Genomic DNA, 20,640 nt, shown 5'->3' on the forward strand with positions numbered 1-20,640 from the left:
TTTGAAGTAAGTTGTTATATGTAGTACTAACTGATAACAACTGTACAACTGGTAAGTGGTATAACAGCAACGTAAGGCGGTGATCACGCATGGGCACTGTTAACTGAAAACTTTCTTGGTCGACCTTTGTTGATTTTTTACATGGTTGATTTTTTATACGTTACTTGTCAGTTGAGAGCATTCCCTAAAATTAGTAGTCACATGACCCACTCGACAGTGTTGTATGTTTCACAGAATATATGACAAAGTAAATGTATTGAAGTAGCCTTTTACTTCCCCAAACATCGACCCCCACACAAGACAGATCCGAGAAGCACCTAAGCAGATATGGTTATGAGACATTTCTGTTGTGTTTCCACCAAACAAAAACCTGTTCAAGCACGCCTGACTTGGCCAGAGTGTTTTGCCTACTACAGGGAAGTGTATAATCAGGGATAAACAAAAGTAATTGGTAACGTCCTTGATTTACAGTACAAAGGCCTGGATTCTGCGACGCTGTAGGGTGTATACTATCAAATCAAATCCCATAGACGACAATAGTAACATATGTGGCTAAAACTCCTATCCGCGGTGTACCAATCGACATAAACGCCACGGATATAAATACTACCACTCCTGACCCTTAAAATCAAACAGAAAAAATTCGGGGTCAAGCTGCTCATTTCTGAGATAACGGGTAGCGTCTATGACTACCCTAGTTCCGCACAAAATTCGAGTACTTGTTTTTACAGGTACCCAATACATGTTTCAAGCTCAAGGCTATTTAACACAGTGGTACTAGATGAACTAAAATTGCTTATTTCTTTTACCCTGATGAAACAATTTTTTTACAATCAACACACATTTATCGCCAATCACAGGACTTGTGGTGTTCACTTCTCTATCAAAAGGTTCCGTGCACCTCGAACTTTGACCTAGCCGGACGTTATTTGGTTTAGTACTACCTGTACACCATCCGTGTGTGTTAGTTTGTTTAATTTACTACTCAGTAAATATTACAAACCTAATTTGAGCACCAGGACGTTCTTTGCGCTGGGTCTAGCCACTCAATTACGTCCTGTCTAAATGACTTCACTTCAAACCCCTAGACAGAACTCATGTACATTGCTTGGATTAAGCTTGTTTAGAAGACATCGTTATGTCTTAAAATGGGTTTGTATCTACAGGTTTCATCTACAGTTACAGCTAGCTTTGACTAAAATTGTTTAAAACACATTCTCTCGGTGGCGTCGTGGCAGGCCATCGGTCTACAGGCTGGTAGGTACTGGGTTCGGATCCCAGTCGAGGCATGGGATTTTTAATCGAGATACCGACTCCAAACCCTGAGTGAGTGCTCCGCAAGGCTCATTGGGTAGGTGTAAACCACTTGCACCGACCAGTGATCCATAACTGGTTCAACAAAGGCCATGGTTTGTGCTATCCTGCCTGTGGGAAGCGCAAATAAAAGATCCCTTGCTGCCTGTCGTAAAAAGAGTAGCCTATGTGGCGACAGCGGGTTTCCTCTAAAAAAAAACAGTGTCAGAATGACCATATGTTTGACGTCCAATAGCCGATGATAAGAAATCAATGTGCTCTAGCGGCGTCGTTAAATAAAACAAACTTTACTGATATCGAGTACAGTTTTTACGTGCGTATATGCCACGAAAGCTTCACGCACGCCTATCACGGGCTTAATCTCTGACTTTTACCAGTGACTAAGTCCAGGGGAGGGGGGTAAGTTTGAGGTGGGCGGAATTTGCAATAAAAATTTAGAAGTAGGTCCAAACTTTTTTAAAGTCCAACGTGCCCAAAAGGAGGTTACTTGTCCTAATAGACAACGGCGAGCTGATGAGGGGTGAGGCGGTCAAATTTGGGACTTCAGGCTTCCTGACCATAATAGCTGGGATGACCTGTGGTAGCCGGCGCCGATGCTAGCCTTGAGGATCCTGTGTATGGCGTAACAGGATCGCTTGTCTACAGCAGTCTTGGCGCCGGTGGGTCACTACGAGTCCCGAATGCCCATCCTTGGTCCGAAGGTAGTGAAGTTCGAAATGGGTACCATCCTGCAGTGGAGTCCAGGCCTGGTTCAGGAACTTCCCTATCAGCTTGCCGGTGTCCGTGGTGTCCCCCTGAACGCAATGCCGGAAGCTGGCCTTAATCTTCTTAACTTGAAGATTCCAAGGTCTTCCGGCTGGGTTGGGGGGGGGGGGGGGGGGGGGGGGAACTTGACGGCTCGGCGGCTTGTGAATTACGAAGTATGCCGGAAACTAATTTCAATATAAAATTTTATATAAAATTCGTTTCAAGGCGGAAAAAAAAAACCAGTGATGGTATAGCCATAAAATCTGTTTATACCAGTATACAATCCAGAGTTTATTACTGCACTTTCACCCTGTTTTTTCAATGTTGAAATAAACAAACAAGTTCGCCTATTGCATAGTTTCCCCCGATATTTTTAGAATTTGTAGGCTCCCGAATAACGCCATAAAAGGCGAAGTGTAATTGGTCGATATGTTTCAGTCCTGGACGGAGAAGCCGGCCAAGGTCGGCACCTGTGCCCAGGACAGCCGTGCGCTAAAACAGCTTGCTATGAATGTGCACGTTAAACCCTATTGAATTGGATTGGATTGGTCGATATTTAAATTGTTATTTATAGATGAAGTGTCACCTGGACATGGGAGTCCATGGGCTACTCTTTCCGATTAGCAGCAAGGGATATTTTATTTGCGCTTCCCACAGGCAGGATAGCACAAACCATGGCCTTTGTTGAACCAGTTATGGATCACTGGTCGGTGCAAGTGGATTACACCTACCCAGTGAGCCTAGCGGAGCACTCACTCAGGGTTTGGAGTCGGTATCTGGATTAAAAATCTCATGCCTCGACTGGGATCCGAACCCAGTACCTACCAGCCTGTAGACCGATGGTCTAACCACGACGCCACCGAGGCCGGTTGTAGACCAATGGTAAAGCGCTCGCTTTATGCGCGGTCGGTCTGGGATCGATCCCCGTCGGTGGGCCCATTGGGCTATTTCTCGTTCCAGCCAGTGCTCCACAACTGGTATAGCAAAGGCCGTGGTAATTCCAAGATTGCGTAATTTAGTTAAATTTTGAAGATTTAAAGTGTAATTATTTTAAATGTAGAAGGGTTTTTTTTCTAATAATATTTTTTAATATATATATATATATATATACATATATATATATATATATATATACGTATACGTACATGTACATGTATATGTATATGTATATGTATATGTATATATATATATATATATATATATATATATATATATATATATATATATATATGTAGCACGCAGATCACAATAGAATGGACATTGCAAACTAAAGTGAAATTCGTCGTCAATACTATTAGTGTCACAGGGAATGCAGGTCCTAAGTTCACGGTCAATATTTCTACAACGAACAGTTTCAATAGTATTCAGTTGATGGGCAGAACATCTAAATTTATAAATGTAACTTCTAAATGCAAAAGAAAGGGTTTTTGTTAAATAGAACTGGAGACAGTGATTATTAGATTATAAGTGCTCATAAATTATGCATTTTAAAGAAACAAAGAGTAGCATACATACCTTGAATAAATCACCCACGAATTGTAACATCTGTGATACATATTGCTTCATAACTGACATTCTGACGTATCCAGATAACATCACCATACATGGCATCATGTTTAAACTCGTCCTGAAGGAGGACTATCATAGGATCATCCCCGACTTCTACGATAACACGAAGGATTCTTTCTCGGATTTCTCTGCTCGCCAACAGGTCGCAATGAAATAATCATATAATTGGAATTGGGAAATTGTTTAACGTGCACATTCAGAGCAAGCTGTTGTAGCGCACGCCTGTCCTGGGCACAAGTACCGGCCTCAGCCGGTTCCACCATCCATGACAGGAAAGGGTTGGGGAGGGTGAAGGAGGGACCACCTGTACTGACAGGTACAAGGGAACACCAGCAGTCCAACCGATGTTGGTAACAGGCGGGGGGTGGTATGGTGCTATGGAATTTGGAATGTCCCGTAGGATTAAGCCAAAGGGAAATGAGTGCGCATTTTGATGAAGGAAGTTTGGCGCAATTTTGATGGTCGTTCTAAAAATTAAAGGTAGTGAGCTACGTATAAGTTTGGATTTTTAGTAGGCCGAGAGTAGCTCGTAGTTAAGACCTCATTGATGCTGGGGTGTCTCACTAGGTTGCCCATAGGGCCCTTAGAAAGGGCCTGATCTCTTCTGATCTATGATCATATATAGTGTTATTGTGTATATATGCAAATAAAACAAACAAACAAACAAACAAAAAAGTACAGGCGTTGCGTCAGAGGAGACTGACTACCACTCCTTCCCCTATAAAACTTCAAACTTTTATCTTTATTTTGTAATAAATAGTCCTATACACTTTACTTTGACAACCCATCAAAATTGCTCCAATCACCTGCATTATTTTCGCAGAGACTTTTGGTTTTAGGTTGTAGGCCTAACTTCTAACTTGGTACCACGGCTTCTAGATTATGGTAGCCCCACTCTCATGGCTAGTGACTTTCAATGTTTGGCTAGCAAATAACTACTATTGCCATGCCCGAAGGCTAGTGAAATTTTTTTTGTCGCATGTTGCAGTCACTCAAATTCTGCTTATTTCAACCTTACCCCTCCCCCTTCTTCCCTGGCCTCGATCACTGGCGTATCCAGACGTTGGGTTCAAGGTCGACGTGTCTGAACCTCTATTGGCCATAGGCACGCTGATAGAATTTATACATACCTACATCAAATAGCTGATGATTAATTAATCAATGTGTTATATCGCAGACGCCAACATGTATATGCATACGAGATAGAATAGGGGAGGGGGGGGGGGGGGGGTAACTGCGGTTATTTTCAATGGTTATTTAGAAACATTAATGGAAGAAATATACATGTATATAAATGTAACAGATCAATGATTACAGAACTTAGTTTAAAAACAAAATAATAAAAATAATATTATATTTTTGGAGTCGACCCCACCCCTCCTCCCAATAGGCAATTGGTGGGGGTTTCCCCCAATATATTTTCCGAGTTTGCATGTCTTGACCCCTCCCCCCCCCCCCCCCATAAACTTTGCTCGCCAGTCTAGATCTGCTAAAAGTAGTTTAATAATTATGCATACTTGAACTTGTGGTCTACCCTTTATAACAAATTCTAAAGAATTACTAATGCACACATGTGTGCGCCTCTCTCTGTCTGTCTGTCTTTATGTATGGCGCTCCCTCTCTCTCTCTCTCTCTCTCTCTCTCTCTCTCTCTCTCTCTCTCTCTCTCTCTCTCTCTCTCTCTCTCTGTAGGCTAGTGGTAAAACGATCGCCTGATGCACGGTCGGTGTAGGATCGATCCCCGTCGGTGGGTCCATTGGTAGGTGCTATCCTGTTTGTGTGATGGTGCATATAAAAAAAAATCCCTTCCTGCATTAGAAAAATTAAGCGGGTTTCCTCTGATAACTACGTGTCAGAATTACCAAATGTTTGACATCCAATAGTCGATGGTTAATTAATCAATGTACTCTAGTGCTGTCGTTAAACAAAATAAACTTTAAGTATATATCTTTATCAGGCACTAATCATTAACCCACTGCCCTAGACAAATAAGCGGACGAGACAGGGGGAAGGGGGAATGGCGGACAACTGCTCCCTGGTGCTGTAGAAAATCCTCAAATTCAGTCAAAAACGATAGATATTCGAGCAGCATGAGCTAACCTGAAACGTTTTCACCACGTATTTGCATCATTCTAACCACAATATTAGTTGTAATTCATATAAATATTCGTATGCAACCGTAATGTTAATATAAATAAATGTAATCATCCTGCCTCCCCAAAACAAATGGGAGCTCGTACGTCTATACGTAGAAAGACAGACCAAAGAACCGAAGTAGATGCCCAAGACAGCGTGCCTGAACCTTGATTGGATATTAATTCATCAAGATAAACCCTAATGTCGGGGCTTGTTTTGTCCCCGTTCCAAGCAGAGTTCTCAGCACTAACATAACCATAAGTGCATATATCATATAAGGTACGTAGTTATATATATTATAAATATTGTTGGTGGGAAAAGCCATTATTGCAACTTTGACACATCACAATTAAAGGGACAGACCCTAGTTTTTAAACACTACAGCATATTTTTCACTATTAGAGCCGTTTATGATCCCTGAAATCAAATATTAATTATATTTTATTTTAAGTGTTTCTGGTCAGCCTAGTCTTTCCAATACCAAAAAATATGTTTAAAACCGCACGTGCGTCTAAGAAGTTGCAGTTTATTGATTCGAGTTCTAGTATATTTTTAAGGATATTTCCCGTTTTAACGTCACAGACTCTTCTTTCACTCTATTGTAACTTTATCCACATGAGTTACAGGTTTGTAAATTAACTAAACTTAGTGACCATTTTATTACGGGTTAAAACTAGGGTCAGCGCCTTTAAGGTGATATTAGCGCTAAGATCGCCTCGTAGTCCTAGAGAACAGTTCTCATTGCTGAACATTGCTGTATGTTGTATGTTGCTATAAAATTGGGGTTTTGTATGTGAAACAATGTTTTACGTCTTTATTTATTGAGTACTGTGAATCTCCTGGGGGTTTTGTTGGCAAATCTCCTGGGGTTTTTTTTTATCCCAGTCTCCTGTCAAGACAGAGGTTGACAGGTCTGAGAATTAGTTAATATTAAAACGCAGATCTTAACATATAAGCATACTGGGAGTGGGAGTGGGCAACTACCCCCACACACACACACACACACACACACACACAACATACCCCAAACCCGTACTGAAGCAAATCATCGAATTCAGGCAAAATTATGGAGACATTCAGGCAAAAATCACCATATATTTCTGTCATACTGCTCACAAAATTAGTTGTAATCTATGACATATATATAAAATGATAATATGAATAAATTTAATTTGCTATCCAGATTCGGGCTTTTTTTTTTTTATTCGGGCAAAAACAAATCTGATTATTCCTACCCCACCACCTACAAAAAAAATGAAGTCCATACACCTATGGGTTACAATTAATGAAACAAATATGGATTTATAAATAACGATTGAGGGTTTAAAACCCAAAGTTTGGCCATTAGTCCAAAACGGACGTAGAAAGTATTTGGTATATTCACCAAATGTGCGCGTCTTACATTAAATTGGCTATTTAAATAATAATAATAATTATTATTATTTAAAAAAACGAGACAACCCCCTCCCCTCCCCCCCAAAAAAAAGAAGAAGAAAAAGAAAAGATCAAAACTAAATTGAAAGTTAATAAAGAATAAAGTTAATTAAGCCCTAAAGACCTATGACCTGACCTGATCTTAGAAGGGTAGGGCCTAAGTGCAATTTTTGGCGTTATTCATTGAGAAAACTGTTCATGTACGCCTGCCATGTACACAACCTTTAACTTCGTCTGAGTTCTGCCCACGACAGGTCAAGAAGAAAATGTATCCAGGATATATTATTGACTGACTGACTGAAATGACAAAGGTATGTTGAGGTAACCAATGAAAGATCAGTCAACAGTTATGATACCCGGAACTCCGTCTATTCCATGAATTCGTATTCACTGATTCAGCCGATGAGTTCCGAATGGGTCATGATGTTTTTTATATCGTTTTTCTTTTCCGGTAGTCCACACATCCGGTCGATACCGTTGTGCATACCATCCGATAAATTCTTTAATAATAAATCAACATTTGAAATTTTTCAAAAAAACTTAATATTAACAATTATCTTATTAATAAATAAATACATATTTTATGGGGGTTTTCAAATGTATATTTTGGTAGATATCCCTTAACAAGTTGAAATTAATATAAATATTTGGTTATCGAGTAATCAAGCCTTTCAAATATGGTTGCCAGTGTCGTCAGGTGCTCGTAGGTTACGGGTACAGTTGAGTTTTTCTGTCAGAAATGACTGAAGTCAGGAACATTTTAGCAAATAGACCTATGTTTGGCTTAGTAAGCTGACGACAACATAACACCGTAGAATATAAATAATGGAAAGTTCTACCATGAAAAAGAAACCGATTGTTTCGGTGAAGGACGGACTTTTGCGTTCTATAAAATGGGAACATCTTGTCGCAGGTGTCAGTGGAGGGGTTGTTTCCACTCTTATTCTCCACCCTTTGGATTTAGTGAAAATAAGATTTCAAGGTAAATTATGTTTTCTGTTTTAATGTATGTTGTATTAACAAAGAAATTTGTTATTTGTGTGGATAAAAAGTGACAAAAGTTTGATAATTTCTGCAATTCTGATAGATCTTGCATCATCCTTTTTGACAGTTCAAAATAGTTCTGCCTAGCCCGAGTACTCTGACTGTAAGAGAGCTAGATGGACATTTGGACATAAATACGCTCTCATTACAGTCAGAGACCAAGCTATGTATTTTTTTGGCAATTCCCGACAACCAAAAAGTTGGCAAAGATTTCCGCTCTGATACCACAACAATCCTATGTTTGACGTCAAATACCGTTACATCGATCATTTTCGAGTTAACTGATTAAAAAAAAATCCACATATTAATCACTAATACACATAGTACAGAAAGAAATCCGACAGCACCCACATTCAGCTACGCTTCGTGACACTCCGTCGCAAGAATTACAAAGCTCGGTGACCTATTTCGTGACGTAGATCACGTGATCGCACACTGGGCAATTCCGCCTAGTAGACAGAATGGCTGATTGGGCGATCATGTGACGCAACGTCACGATATAGGTTGGCGAACTTAGAATTCTGGACCCATATTCACAAAATATCGTAAGCCTAGTTTTACACGTAAACGTAAATCTACGACTGAAGAGCTATTCACGAAACAACGAAAACGTAAGTTACGTGTAAAGTTGGACGTAAATATAAGAGTGCCTCAGGTTGCAACTAACGCTGTACGTAAGTTGTGTACATATAATAAATCAAGCACGATCGCCGTTATTTACTATTATTTACGGAAACTAGCAGCATTTCCAATAAATGAAGCAGTTTGCTATGGCGAACGCCCACGGATTGAACATATTTTTGTTCGTGATCGAACGGATGTTTTCGACTTGGCCAATTTCTCCTGAGTTATCTTTTCCTTTTTAAGAAATGTCCTCAAGTTCGTACCAAAACGCGGATCCCCACCAATACCAAAATGCCATGGTTCACTGTTCGCAATGTTATTGTTAGCAGACGACAAACAAAATTGCATTTTGCGCATTTGTTATTTACCCAGTAGCCATCGTTTCTAATGTGTTTTTATTAATTACTCCAGTGATAATGTTAAATCGTAGATTTACGTCCAACTAAGTTACGTTTATATTTACGACCATCTTTGAGAATAAGGTGCTTCTTGCACGTAAACGTAAATCTACGGCACACGTAAGTGCTAGTCGTAGACGTAAATTTACACTTTTTTGTGAATATGGGTCCTGCTGTCCGGAGTTTGCCGAAGCTTAGCTGAATGTGGGTGCTGTCGGGTTTCTTTCTGTAGTGTGTGTATTAGTGATTAATATGTGGATTTTTTTTAATCAGTTAACTCGAAAATGATCGATGTAAAAGTATTTAACGTCAAACATACTCGGGCTAAGCTCTGCCCATTAGATTAAATTTAGGGTTGTGCAGAAGCACAGTTGTCCCCATATGACCACTTTTATGCAACAAGTCTGGCATCTCTGTCTGCTAGTTCATCACGATAAACATCTCCGGCACAATATTTATTATTGCTGTGCCGGAGGTCCAGTAAATGTCACAATGTAAAAAAATGGACCGTAGATGTTAACCTTAGTGAACTACTGTCTGCCTACCTGAAAATGCCTCGTCCAAGATTTTTTGGTTTATCATGTAGTGAAACCTATCGAAACTGGACCCTGAACAAACTGGAATCCTGACAAACTGGCCAACATTCATGGTCCCATATTTTCTAAATTCTAAAATGTGACTTTCTAAACACTGGATCCTGTCTAAATTGGATAAATTTTAAGTCCCTGGTGTGAGCCAGTTTAGATTGATTTCACTGTATTTTGAAGTTCCAAAGCAGATAAGTAACAATCTCAGACAGGACAGCACAAAACTTTGATAAATAGCTGTTGTAGGAAACTAATTGGGAGTTTGAGGGGGTGGGGGGGGGGCACACATTCAGAGAATGGGTCCACTGAGATACTCCGATCCTTTATTAATAATGTTTTTTAGTAACTGGCCAAGATGTGCAACTCAATCTCTCCCTATACCCAATCTCTCTCAAATATTCTTTTTTCTTGGCCTACAAAATTAGAAACTCTTGCCTCACTTAAGCAAACATATTCTTACCAATTAGCAGGGATCTTTTATATATGCACATACTCAGATAGTTCAGTACATACCATAGCCTTTGAAATACCAGTCATAGGCACTGGTTTAGCTCGTCGCCTCTAGCCCTCCCCTTATTGATATGTTGTAGGGGAGGTCTAGAGGGGACTGTGTAATACTTCAGCTACAGCCGTTGTCGACAACCAAATGGTAGTTCGCTACTGTGTCTTAAATACAAATTTTCCCCTAAATCTGATGCCACAGAGCTTTAGTTTGATTATTCTCGAGTCTAGTCATGACATTAAATTTACATGTTAACCAGTACCAATGTTACACAACAGAAAACAACGACCTTTATGAAAACGAACATGTGCTGTACTTTCTTGTGTTGACATAGAGGAAAGTGTGTGCCCATGTAACATGCTGGTACTGGTTAACAACGTGTAGGTTTAATGTTAGACTGGACTTGAGAATAATCAAACCAAAGCTCTGTGGCATCAGATTCAGAAACAAATGTGTATTTTAGACACAGTAGCTGGCTACCATTTGGTCATCGACGATTGCCAAAGTATTTCACACAGTACCTCTCTAGCCCTCCACTACAACATATCAATACAGGGAGGGCTAGAGGTGACTCGAGCTAGCACTGGTTGTGATGCAGAAAAAAGGCAGTTGTTTGAAATAATAATACTTGTATACATTAAAGTTTTATTTTTTTTTATTTTTTATTAGTGAATGAAGGAATTGGTATCACCAAACGACCTCAGTATAAAGGACTTGTCCATGCCTTGACGAGCATTGCCCGGAGTGATGGCTTCATAGGCCTCTACCAGGGGGTCACTCCCAACGTGTGGGGAGCAGGAATCTCCTGGGGCCTCTACTTTTTCCTGTAAGTTTACAATACTTGTCTGGTTTACTTGATGTACAGTACGTATGCATTTATTTGTCATCTTCGTGTAAAAATAATATGGTTGCTGTAAATTGTATCTTGAAAATCCTAACATTATTATTTTGACAACATATTATTTTGTTCATATAATTTATATAGTTTTTTAAAAATGAAAAAACGGTCAAATTAACTACTGTATTTGACTTGAAATTAGCCTGTGTCTTTGAATAAACACAGTCCTTTTTTATGATATTTAAGAAATTAGGCCCCTATTAGGCCAGTAAATTGTACTGATAAATATGTATTTTACTGCTTGACATTTTATATAGATTTAAGCTGTATTTAATATTCGTCACCCTAATGTTGGCATAGTTGGCATTAATTTCTTAATTTGGATTATAACTGTACAATGCTTAAAGATGAAAAGCAACATCTGCTTGTGAAATGTATTATTTCTGTAAATTTTGAGTCGGATTACTTACTGCTAAAGATTATTGAAATATTTCAGTACAGCGGGTCAGGTCATAGCTTTTAACGTGCACATTCAGAACAAGCTGTTGTAGCACAAGCCTGTCTTGGGCGCAGATGTCAACTTTTGCCGGCTCCTCCGTCCAGGAAATGAAAAGGTTGGGGTGGGTGGGAGAGGGGGTGTCCCGCGCTGACATATGCAACGGAGCACAAGCAGGGTTGGTTTTGGTACTATTGAATTTGCAGATGTCCAATAGAATTAGGTCCAAAAAGGAAATAGGTATGCGTAATTTCTTAAGATAATTTTGTTGCATAATTTTGAACAGTTCATTGAAAATCAATTGGAGCTATATGGTTGGTTTGATTTAGTTGGCCGAAACATGGCTTTTGCAGTGCTGCTCACCAGACTTGTCTTTTCTAGGTACAGCTCGATAAAAAGCTGGATGCAAGACAGTGACTCTAAGAAGAACTTGGGTCCCATGATGCACCTCGCAGTGGCTGCGGAAGCAGGTCTGGTATTCTTTGATGTTGTGTACAGTTGATTATTTAGGAATTTCTCTTCACAGTGCTTGTTTTGCAAGCCCAACGCCTCTGACCAAGATGCTACAGCATGTGACATTGATGTTAAAATGCAGAAAATAAACAGATGGTCGCAGAAAACATGCAGTTAAAACCTTCATGATCTAGTTCATCACAGCTACATGGAAGTGATCCTGATCAGTCATTGGTTAATTTTCATGACATTATCCTGCTTTTTCTCTCTAACTAGAGGGAGGGGTGTTTTTTTGTGGTAAAGTGGTCACCTGATCTCCTTAACTAGGGGGAGGGATGTAACTCTGGTAAAGTGGTCGCCTGATCTCCCTAACTGGTGGGAAGGGGTGTATTTCTGTGGTAAAGTGGTCACCTGATCTCCCTAACTAGGAGGAGGGGTGTAGCTCTGTGGTAAATTGTGGTCACCTGATCTCCCTAACTAGGGGGAGGGGTGTAGCTCTGGTAAAGTGGTCGCCTGATCTCCCTAACTGGAGGGAGGGGTGTAGCTCTGTGGTATAGTGGTCGTCTGATCTCCCTAACTGGGGGGGAGGGGTGTAGCTCTGTGGTAAAGTGGTCGCCTGATCTCCCTAACTAGGGGGAGGGGTGTAGCTCTGTGGTAAAGTGGTCGCCTGATCTCGCTAACTAGGGGGAGGGGTGTAGCTATGTGGTAAAGTGGTCGCCTGATCTCCCTAACTAGGGGGAGGGGTGTAGCTCCTGTGGTAAAGTGGTCACCTGATCTCCTTAACTAGGGGGAGGGATGTAACTCTGGTAAAGTGGTCGCCTGATCTCCCTAACTGGGGGGAAGGGGTGTATTTCTGTGGTAAAGTGGTCACCTGATCTCCCTAACTAGGAGGAGGGGTGTAGCTCTGTGGTAAAGTGGTCGCCTGATCTCCCTAACTGGAGGGAGGGGTGTAGCTCTGTGGTATAGTGGTCGCCTGATCTCCCTAACTGGGGGGGAGGGGTGTAGCTCTGGTAAAGTGGTCGCCTGATCTCCCTAACTAGGGGGAGGGGTGTAGCTCTGTGGTAAAGTGGTCGCCTGATCTCGCTAACTAGGGGGAGGGGTGTAGCTTTGTGGTAAAGTGGTTGCCTGATCTCCCTAACTAGGGGGAGGGGTGTAGCTCTGTGGTAAATGGTCGCCTGATCTCCCTAACTAGGGGGAGGGGTGTAGCTCTGGTAAAGTGGTCGCCTGATCTCCCTAACTAGGGGGAGGGGTGTAGCTCTGTGGTACAATGGTCGCCTGATCTCCCTAACTAGGGGGAGGGGTGTAGCTTTGTGGTAAAGTGGTCGCCTGATCTCCCTAACTAGGGGAAGGGGTGTAGCTCTGTGATAAAGTGGTCACCTGATCTCCCTAACTAGGGGGAGGGGTGTAGCTCTCTGGTGAAATGGTCGCCTGATGCGTACAATGTAGTTGTTCTAGGATTGATCCCTGTCAGTTGGCCCATTGGCTTTTGCTCGTTTCTACCAGTGCAATTTTTAAAGTATTATACTGGTGGGTTAACTATTAGCAGGGATATAGGCTGGGGGGGGGGGGGGGGGGGGGGGGATTTCGGTGGTACCTAACAGCTGAACCCACTCTCACCCACAGTGCTATATTAGACTATTAATATAGGTGACATGGGGAAATGTAGACAAAATAGTCTGCTGATGGCATATTCAATCCCCACCCTCCTCCCCCATGTCCAGACTGGTATGGTCTTGATTTGGAACACAATCTGTGGGCTTTAATGAGCTATTCTATTAAGCATTATTTATTTTTTAAAAAGAAAAAAAATTGTTTTCTCTTATTTCATTTTGAAAATTGTTGCACTTGCACCATCCCAGGAATAATGATTGACGTGTGTCGTATTCACCCTGTGTGGTAATTTCTAAGATCGCCCGGTCAGTAGTAATGACTAGTAGTTATACACACAAACCAGCAGGGAATCCCGGTGATCTACTTCATCACAGCTATGTACAGGGAAGTGATGTGTCATAATCCATTGGTTCATTTTGATGACGTTCTCCATAACTACTGGCTAATTACTGTTACTGAGTTTACTGACCATTACAGATACAAGTTGGACAGGGTTTATACTGGGAATAATTTTATTTTAGCCAATTTACAGATATGTAGAGTATTAATTAAAACAAATATCACAAAATGGCAAATTTAAACAAAATGTTTATCAGCCAAATACTGAATGTTGTAGTCACTTTGACCTTTTTAGAAACTGATGACAAATGTCACTGAGACACCAAAAAAGAGTTTATTTTGTTTAACGAAAATATATCATTTATTAATCATCTGCTATTGATAATGTTTTACCTAACAGTTTAATTTTTCATCATCACAGGTTTTTTAAAAATTGTTATGAAATTAATAATTTCAGCTATTAGTTTTTACCTTCTTTTTTTTTTTTGTACCATCCATCCTATCCAGTGACCCATGATTGGTATATCAAAGGCAGTTGTATTTGCTATCCTGTCTGTGGGGTGGTGCATATAAAAGATTCCTTCTACTAATTGAAAAATGTAGGTGTCCTCTCTAAGAGTATGTCAGAATTACTAAATGTTTGACATCCGATAGGCGATGGCTAATAAATCAATGTGCTCTCGTGGTGTTGTTAAAGAGAACAAAATGTAACTGTCCTTAATTGGCAGTACTGGTACAAGTAAGTAGGTGACAAGTCTGTGAGAAATTCAGTATGCAAAAAATAACTTGATGGCAACCCTTGCAATTTGCCTATGACAATCGGCAATGCCGTGGAGTTTTTAATTCTCCAAAGAACTTTTTTGCCTTGGACTGTAGTCAGGTTTTTTTTCAGTGGCATGTTTTATTGCCATAGACATTATCTTAATTGTATGGGTTATGATGGGGTATATATTGCTCTTTTATACTCTTTAACTAATTCTTGTTCCACAGTCCTATGGTTTGATGTGAGCAATTGCTCTCACTCGTGTGTGCTTGTGCAAAACAATTTCCATGTGGTCGAAAAACTGCTCACCTGATACAACTAATTTATTTCGCTCAGAATTGTTGTGAATTTGACACTGATAGCAATTGTTTTACTACATAATTTCAGGAGAGCAGTTTCTTGCTCATCATTGAGTTTTACACTGAGCAGTGGTGTGTTTAGGAGGCTGAGCGCTTGCGAACAATTTGACTGGTACCATTGTCTTCTATAATAGCACATTCATCTAACATTGGTTGCAAAAACCAGTCTAGTGGGAAACTGCCATGGTTTGGGGTCATAATATAAGCTTTCTGTCTGAACAGATTGAAGATATTCTAAATGTTCTTATTTCAGGTTTTGCTACTCTTGTTTTGACGAATCCAATATGGGTGACAAAAACCCGTCTGTGTCTCCAGTACAAGAACTCAACAGGACAGTCTCCGGGGGTGATGTATCGCGGCATGGCCGATGCTCTACTCAAGATTTACAAGTATGAGGGCATCCAGGGTCTCTACAAGGTACTTTTTCTGTTTATTTGTGTACGACTAAGAACACATTCTTGTCACACCATTATGCGAGCAGTGTTTCTTCCAGGATTTTTGTTCAGAGGGTTGGCAAAATAGTTGGATGTAAACTGCGCCCCATCAAGGGAGGGCGGGAGTCCAGGGCATGCTCCCCCATAAAAACTTTTAAAATGCCAGTTTCTTTTATATGCATTCTGGAGTACATATGGGTGTACACTTATAGAAATATATATTTTAAGATATATTTCAATAATGTTTATTATTATTTGCATTAAATGTGAAAACAATTATTTGAAAAGGAAGTATACAATGATTAAAATAAGCGCAAGCACATAACACATACCACTGAATTATTGATTGTCATTCATTTTCTTGAACTGAAATCCAGGGCTTTTAGAATTTCCTAAAAATCCATTAACACTAACAGTGATTTTTTTAACTCTTCATGACAGCTAAACTGATTTGTATCTAATTATTATATGATTTTATTATGTAAGCTCTCCTACACCACTGTTTTGTATGCAATAATAATGTGGGGATTTTTACATGTAAAATGATGGTGGAGAAATGTTATGTATTCTTTTTCTTCATAGGGGTTTGTGCCAGGGGTGTTTGGAATTTCCCATGGTGCTCTGCAGTTCATGGCGTATGAAGAGATGAAGACAGTGTACAATGAATCCTTGAATCAACCACTCGATTCTAAACTGGTACGGACATTTCGGTTTATTTTATGTTTCACTTTCATGAATCTCGTTCCAGCCAGTGCTCTACAACTGGTATATCAAAGGCCATGTATGTACTATCCTGTCTGTGGGATGGTGCATATAAAAGATCCCTTGCCGCTAATCAAAAAGAGTAGCCCATGAAGTGGTGACAGTGGGTTTCCTTTCTCAATATCTGTGTGGTCCTTAACCATATGTCTGACACCATATAACTGTAAATAAAATGTGTTGAGTACGTCGTTAAATAAAACATTTCCTTCCTTTCATGAAGTCCTGTGTAGAATATGTCACCATTTGGCTTTTGCTACCAAACACATCGTCTCATTTGTTTATGATTTGACCTTTACATTTATCTAATATCTAATAATGGAAATAGAATTAGGACAGTCCCTTTAAAAGACATTATTGCTGTCCCATAAAACACATTTTAATCTTGACCTTAATTAAAGGGACATTCTTGAGTTTGCTGTAATTTTTAAGATGTTATCGACTAACAGAGACTTTTTAACGATTGTAATTACATATCAAATATGTTTTTCTGCATAAAATATTAGTGGCTGTATTTTAAACGTGTTTCTGATCGTTCTACTATTTGTACTAGGTTAAATTTCATTTTATTTCCTAAAATATTTTTTCATACATACGAAATTATTGGAAGACAAAATCCAGTTTGAGCTTCTTACAAATATTAAGACGACCAGAAACACATTGAATATACAGACACTGATATTCTAAAAACGAAAATGTATTTAAGATGCAAGTTTAATCGTAGAAATATTTTATTAGTCAGAAACATCTTACAATGCAGCAAACTCAGAAATGTCCTTTTAAAGTGGTAAAATTAGTAACATTGTAAAGGGTTTTTATATTTATATATAAATATAAGAAATCAATTTGTGGGTGGTTAGCGATGTTTTATTATTTTCTTTTATTACTAATGGGTATTGCAAACAATCACACCTCCCATTTTTCATGGAGAGCCGTGTGATCTTTCTTATAATGCTAGAAGTTTGTTTATTTTATATGTAAGTTAAATCGTTTCTTATTTTCATCCAAATTGTATTTTACTGTATATTTGTGTTAGTCCCCTACCAGTCAAAACTGAAATGTTGTGTATAGCTTTATTAGTTTGAGTTACAGATCAAATTTGACTTTGACTCTTTTTTCTTTTTTTACAGAGTTATGGCCCTTTTTACGCAGTGATCTTAGTGCAAAAATGACCCTAAGTGCATACAGTATTTATCCACTTAAGATGATTTTAGTGCTAAGATCACTTCTTAAAATGTTGCCCTGGTAGGGAACATGTATTGCTTTAGCAGTGCTCTCAGAATGCTTGTTTATTTGACAAAATCTCTCATAGGTGTAATGAAATAATATTTTAATTGTAAATACTCTGTTGTGTACAGAGTTCCTTGGAATACATCACATTTGCTGCCCTGTCTAAAATGTTTGCTGCCGGCACCACCTATCCTTACCAAGTAGTCCGATCCCGCCTTCAGGATCAGCATCGCAAGTACAACGGAGTTATCGATGTCGTCAGACAGATCTGGAAGTGAGTATTACTGTGTGTACTAAATACAGATAATTGCATAAGCAGAGGTGCCATATGAAATTTATGGAATGGATTTGGGAATTGTTTTATTTCCCGAGCAAGGATCATAAAACAATTTCTCAAGTGAGTGCCATAAATTTCATGTGGCCCTTATGCAAGTGTGATCATTTATTTATTATCCTCAAAGTGTAATTTATAAGTAGCATTATGTTTGATTGTGTTGGCTGTACATTCAGTATTAGTTAGTTACAAAGATGGTGAACAACCATCATAATGTTACACACTTCCTAAATACATGTAGCTCCTATTTATTATAAGAATAAACAGGGATTCTAGATTATGATAGCCCCACTCCCATGGCTAGTGATATTCAATGTTGGGCTAGTAAATAACTACTATTGCCATGCCCGACGGCTAGTGACTTTTTTGTGTCAAATGTTGCAGTTAAGTTTATTTTGTAAATATAAATATCCTGACCCCACCCCACCCAACCCCCAATGTTAGTGTTTATAAGCTCTATCTCCCTCTTTAGGTGACTATTATGTAGTAAAACTGTTTTAACTTAAAAGTAAAGTCGGGTTAGTGAATTTTTAATCGTGGCTAGTAAAGTTTTAAAATCACCGATCCCAGGACTAGTGGATTTAAAAAAAATTCTACAAGTGCTGGAATAAAATAACATAAATTCCATTTATTTATTTATTTATTAATTTATTAATTTTATTTAAATTTTATGTCCTTATTCTACAACACAAGTTTCAAGCTGTCAGTTTTACAAACAACAACTGCTGTAAACTTGCAGTCCATATACATGTACACTTACTCTAGTTATTTATTTCATGAACAAATAATACCAATTACAATCATCAGTAATGATTATTACCCGGTATCATGCTGTGGATTTAGCAGGAGCCCAGGCTTCTGCAAAACCTAGATTTCTTGTGAGAAGTGTAAGATTGTGATTTAAAAAAAAAAAATTATGATTCTAGTGGGTTCTTAAATAAAAAAAATTAAATCTCAAAATCAGTGCCTAAAACATATTTAAAACTGTTTATTATAAACTATATGGGTAATAAATAGTAATATTAGATTGCACTTTTTACCATCAAAATCATAATGTCTTTGGGGAGGTGTTGATTATCATTCATTCTTAATATTAAACTTTCTTTTTTACACAAACTTTGGTTACTTTCCTTTGTCTTTAACACTTTCAGTTTTCACACATTCACATTTCTTGTACCAGATCTCGACCTGAAATAAAATTGAGGAGAGTGATTATTAATTGCTCCCCTAACTTGGCCATTTTAACATATTAACATATTGATACCATATAAATTCAAAAGTTAAGGGGAGCTAAAATGACTCTCCTTGAACTAGTTTCAAAGGAATGATGTTATAGATCCCCTTAAATGGTGAAGCAGGGCTCCAACTTAACGACGGCACCGACAGCAATTGCTGTCGTTGAGATATAAATTGCTGTAGATAGAGACCATAAAGCTCCTCAACAATGGCAGAATATATATACACCTGGTGTACATTGTCTGCCAATATTTAACATTTGCACATTTGAAATATGTCTACATGGAGCAAAATGTATAAATGTCGGTTTTTGGTGGCTTCAGTAAATTTGCACTAGTTTTTTTGAGAATCAAAAAATATAATATACAAAAAATGTAGTTAAATATTTTTGTTATTACCTCATGCATATTCTACATGATTTTGATTGGATAATGTTAAGTCACATGTGATCCTGTTTGAGATCATATTGCACTGTTCTGTGATTTTGCGAACCGATAAATCATGATATTGCACTATTTCCTGTGTATAAAACAGAGAATCCCCTTACTGGCATTGACCAATAAGGGCAATTGGTTTGATCAACAGAATTTGGAATTTTTTGTGTCTTACAGATAATATTTTTGTGTTTCGCGTATGATGTTATAGTGCAAAATACATGACATTGGGCTTGCTGGATTTTATAGTGTTAATTATTTATTTTGTATATTTATATATTTTATTAAATTGATTTATAAGACAATATGTTTTAAGGAGCACAAAAAATAAATATTGGCCTCTGGCCTTGGTCCATATTAATTGTTTTGGCTCCATTAAACATCATATCGATTTCATCACAGTGCTATATGTCCTCTTGCAGTTTGCAAATTCATATACCACTTGTCATTCATGTATGACTAGTGTGATATGGTTAATATTTCATCTGTGAAGTATGTAATTTTATATACCACTTGTCATTCATGTATGACTAGTGTGATATGGTTAATATTTCATCTGTGAAGTATAATTTTATATACCACTTGTCATTCATGTATGACTAGTGTGATATGGTTAATATTTCATCTGTGAAGTATGTAATTTTATATACCACTTGTCATTCATGTATGACTAGTGTGATATGGTTAATATTTCATCTGTGAAGTATAATTTTATATACCACTTGTCATTCATGTATGACTAGTGTGATATGGTTAATATTTCATCTGTGAAGTGCATAATTCTATATACCATTTGTTCATGTACCACTAAAGTATGTATTACATGTATATGATTGCACACGTGACTCAGTGAGATATAAAACATATTTGATAAAAAGCATGAATTTTATTTACTTTTTTTATTTACTTATGTACTGGCTTTGTTACTTTGTTACTTACTTACTAACTAACTTGTTTACTTGCTTTGTTACTAACTTTATTACTTACTAGTACTGTGCCT

The 20,640-nt window shown here is 38.4% G+C and overlaps 1 protein-coding gene across 2 annotated transcripts in view; it reads left to right on the forward strand.

Annotated features, from left to right (window-relative positions):
- Positions 1–7,897: 7,897 nt before the first annotated feature.
- The window catches only part of LOC121377091 (mitochondrial folate transporter/carrier-like), a 30,153-nt gene continuing 17,410 nt past the window's right edge, over positions 7,898–20,640 (forward strand). For both annotated transcript variants that reach the window (XM_041504964.1, XM_041504963.1), the window contains exons 1-6: positions 7,898–8,181; positions 11,024–11,180; positions 12,070–12,158; positions 15,467–15,630; positions 16,230–16,343; positions 17,765–17,910. In XM_041504964.1, the coding sequence (XP_041360898.1) occupies positions 8,025–8,181; positions 11,024–11,180; positions 12,070–12,158; positions 15,467–15,630; positions 16,230–16,343; positions 17,765–17,910 (827 nt within the window). In that variant the 5' untranslated portion in view covers positions 7,898–8,024. The remainder of the gene's footprint in view (positions 8,182–11,023; positions 11,181–12,069; positions 12,159–15,466; positions 15,631–16,229; positions 16,344–17,764; positions 17,911–20,640) is intronic.

Source organism: Gigantopelta aegis, chromosome 7, assembly GCF_016097555.1.
Source record: "Gigantopelta aegis isolate Gae_Host chromosome 7, Gae_host_genome, whole genome shotgun sequence".
Lineage (NCBI taxonomy): Eukaryota > Metazoa > Mollusca > Gastropoda > Neomphalida > Peltospiridae > Gigantopelta > Gigantopelta aegis.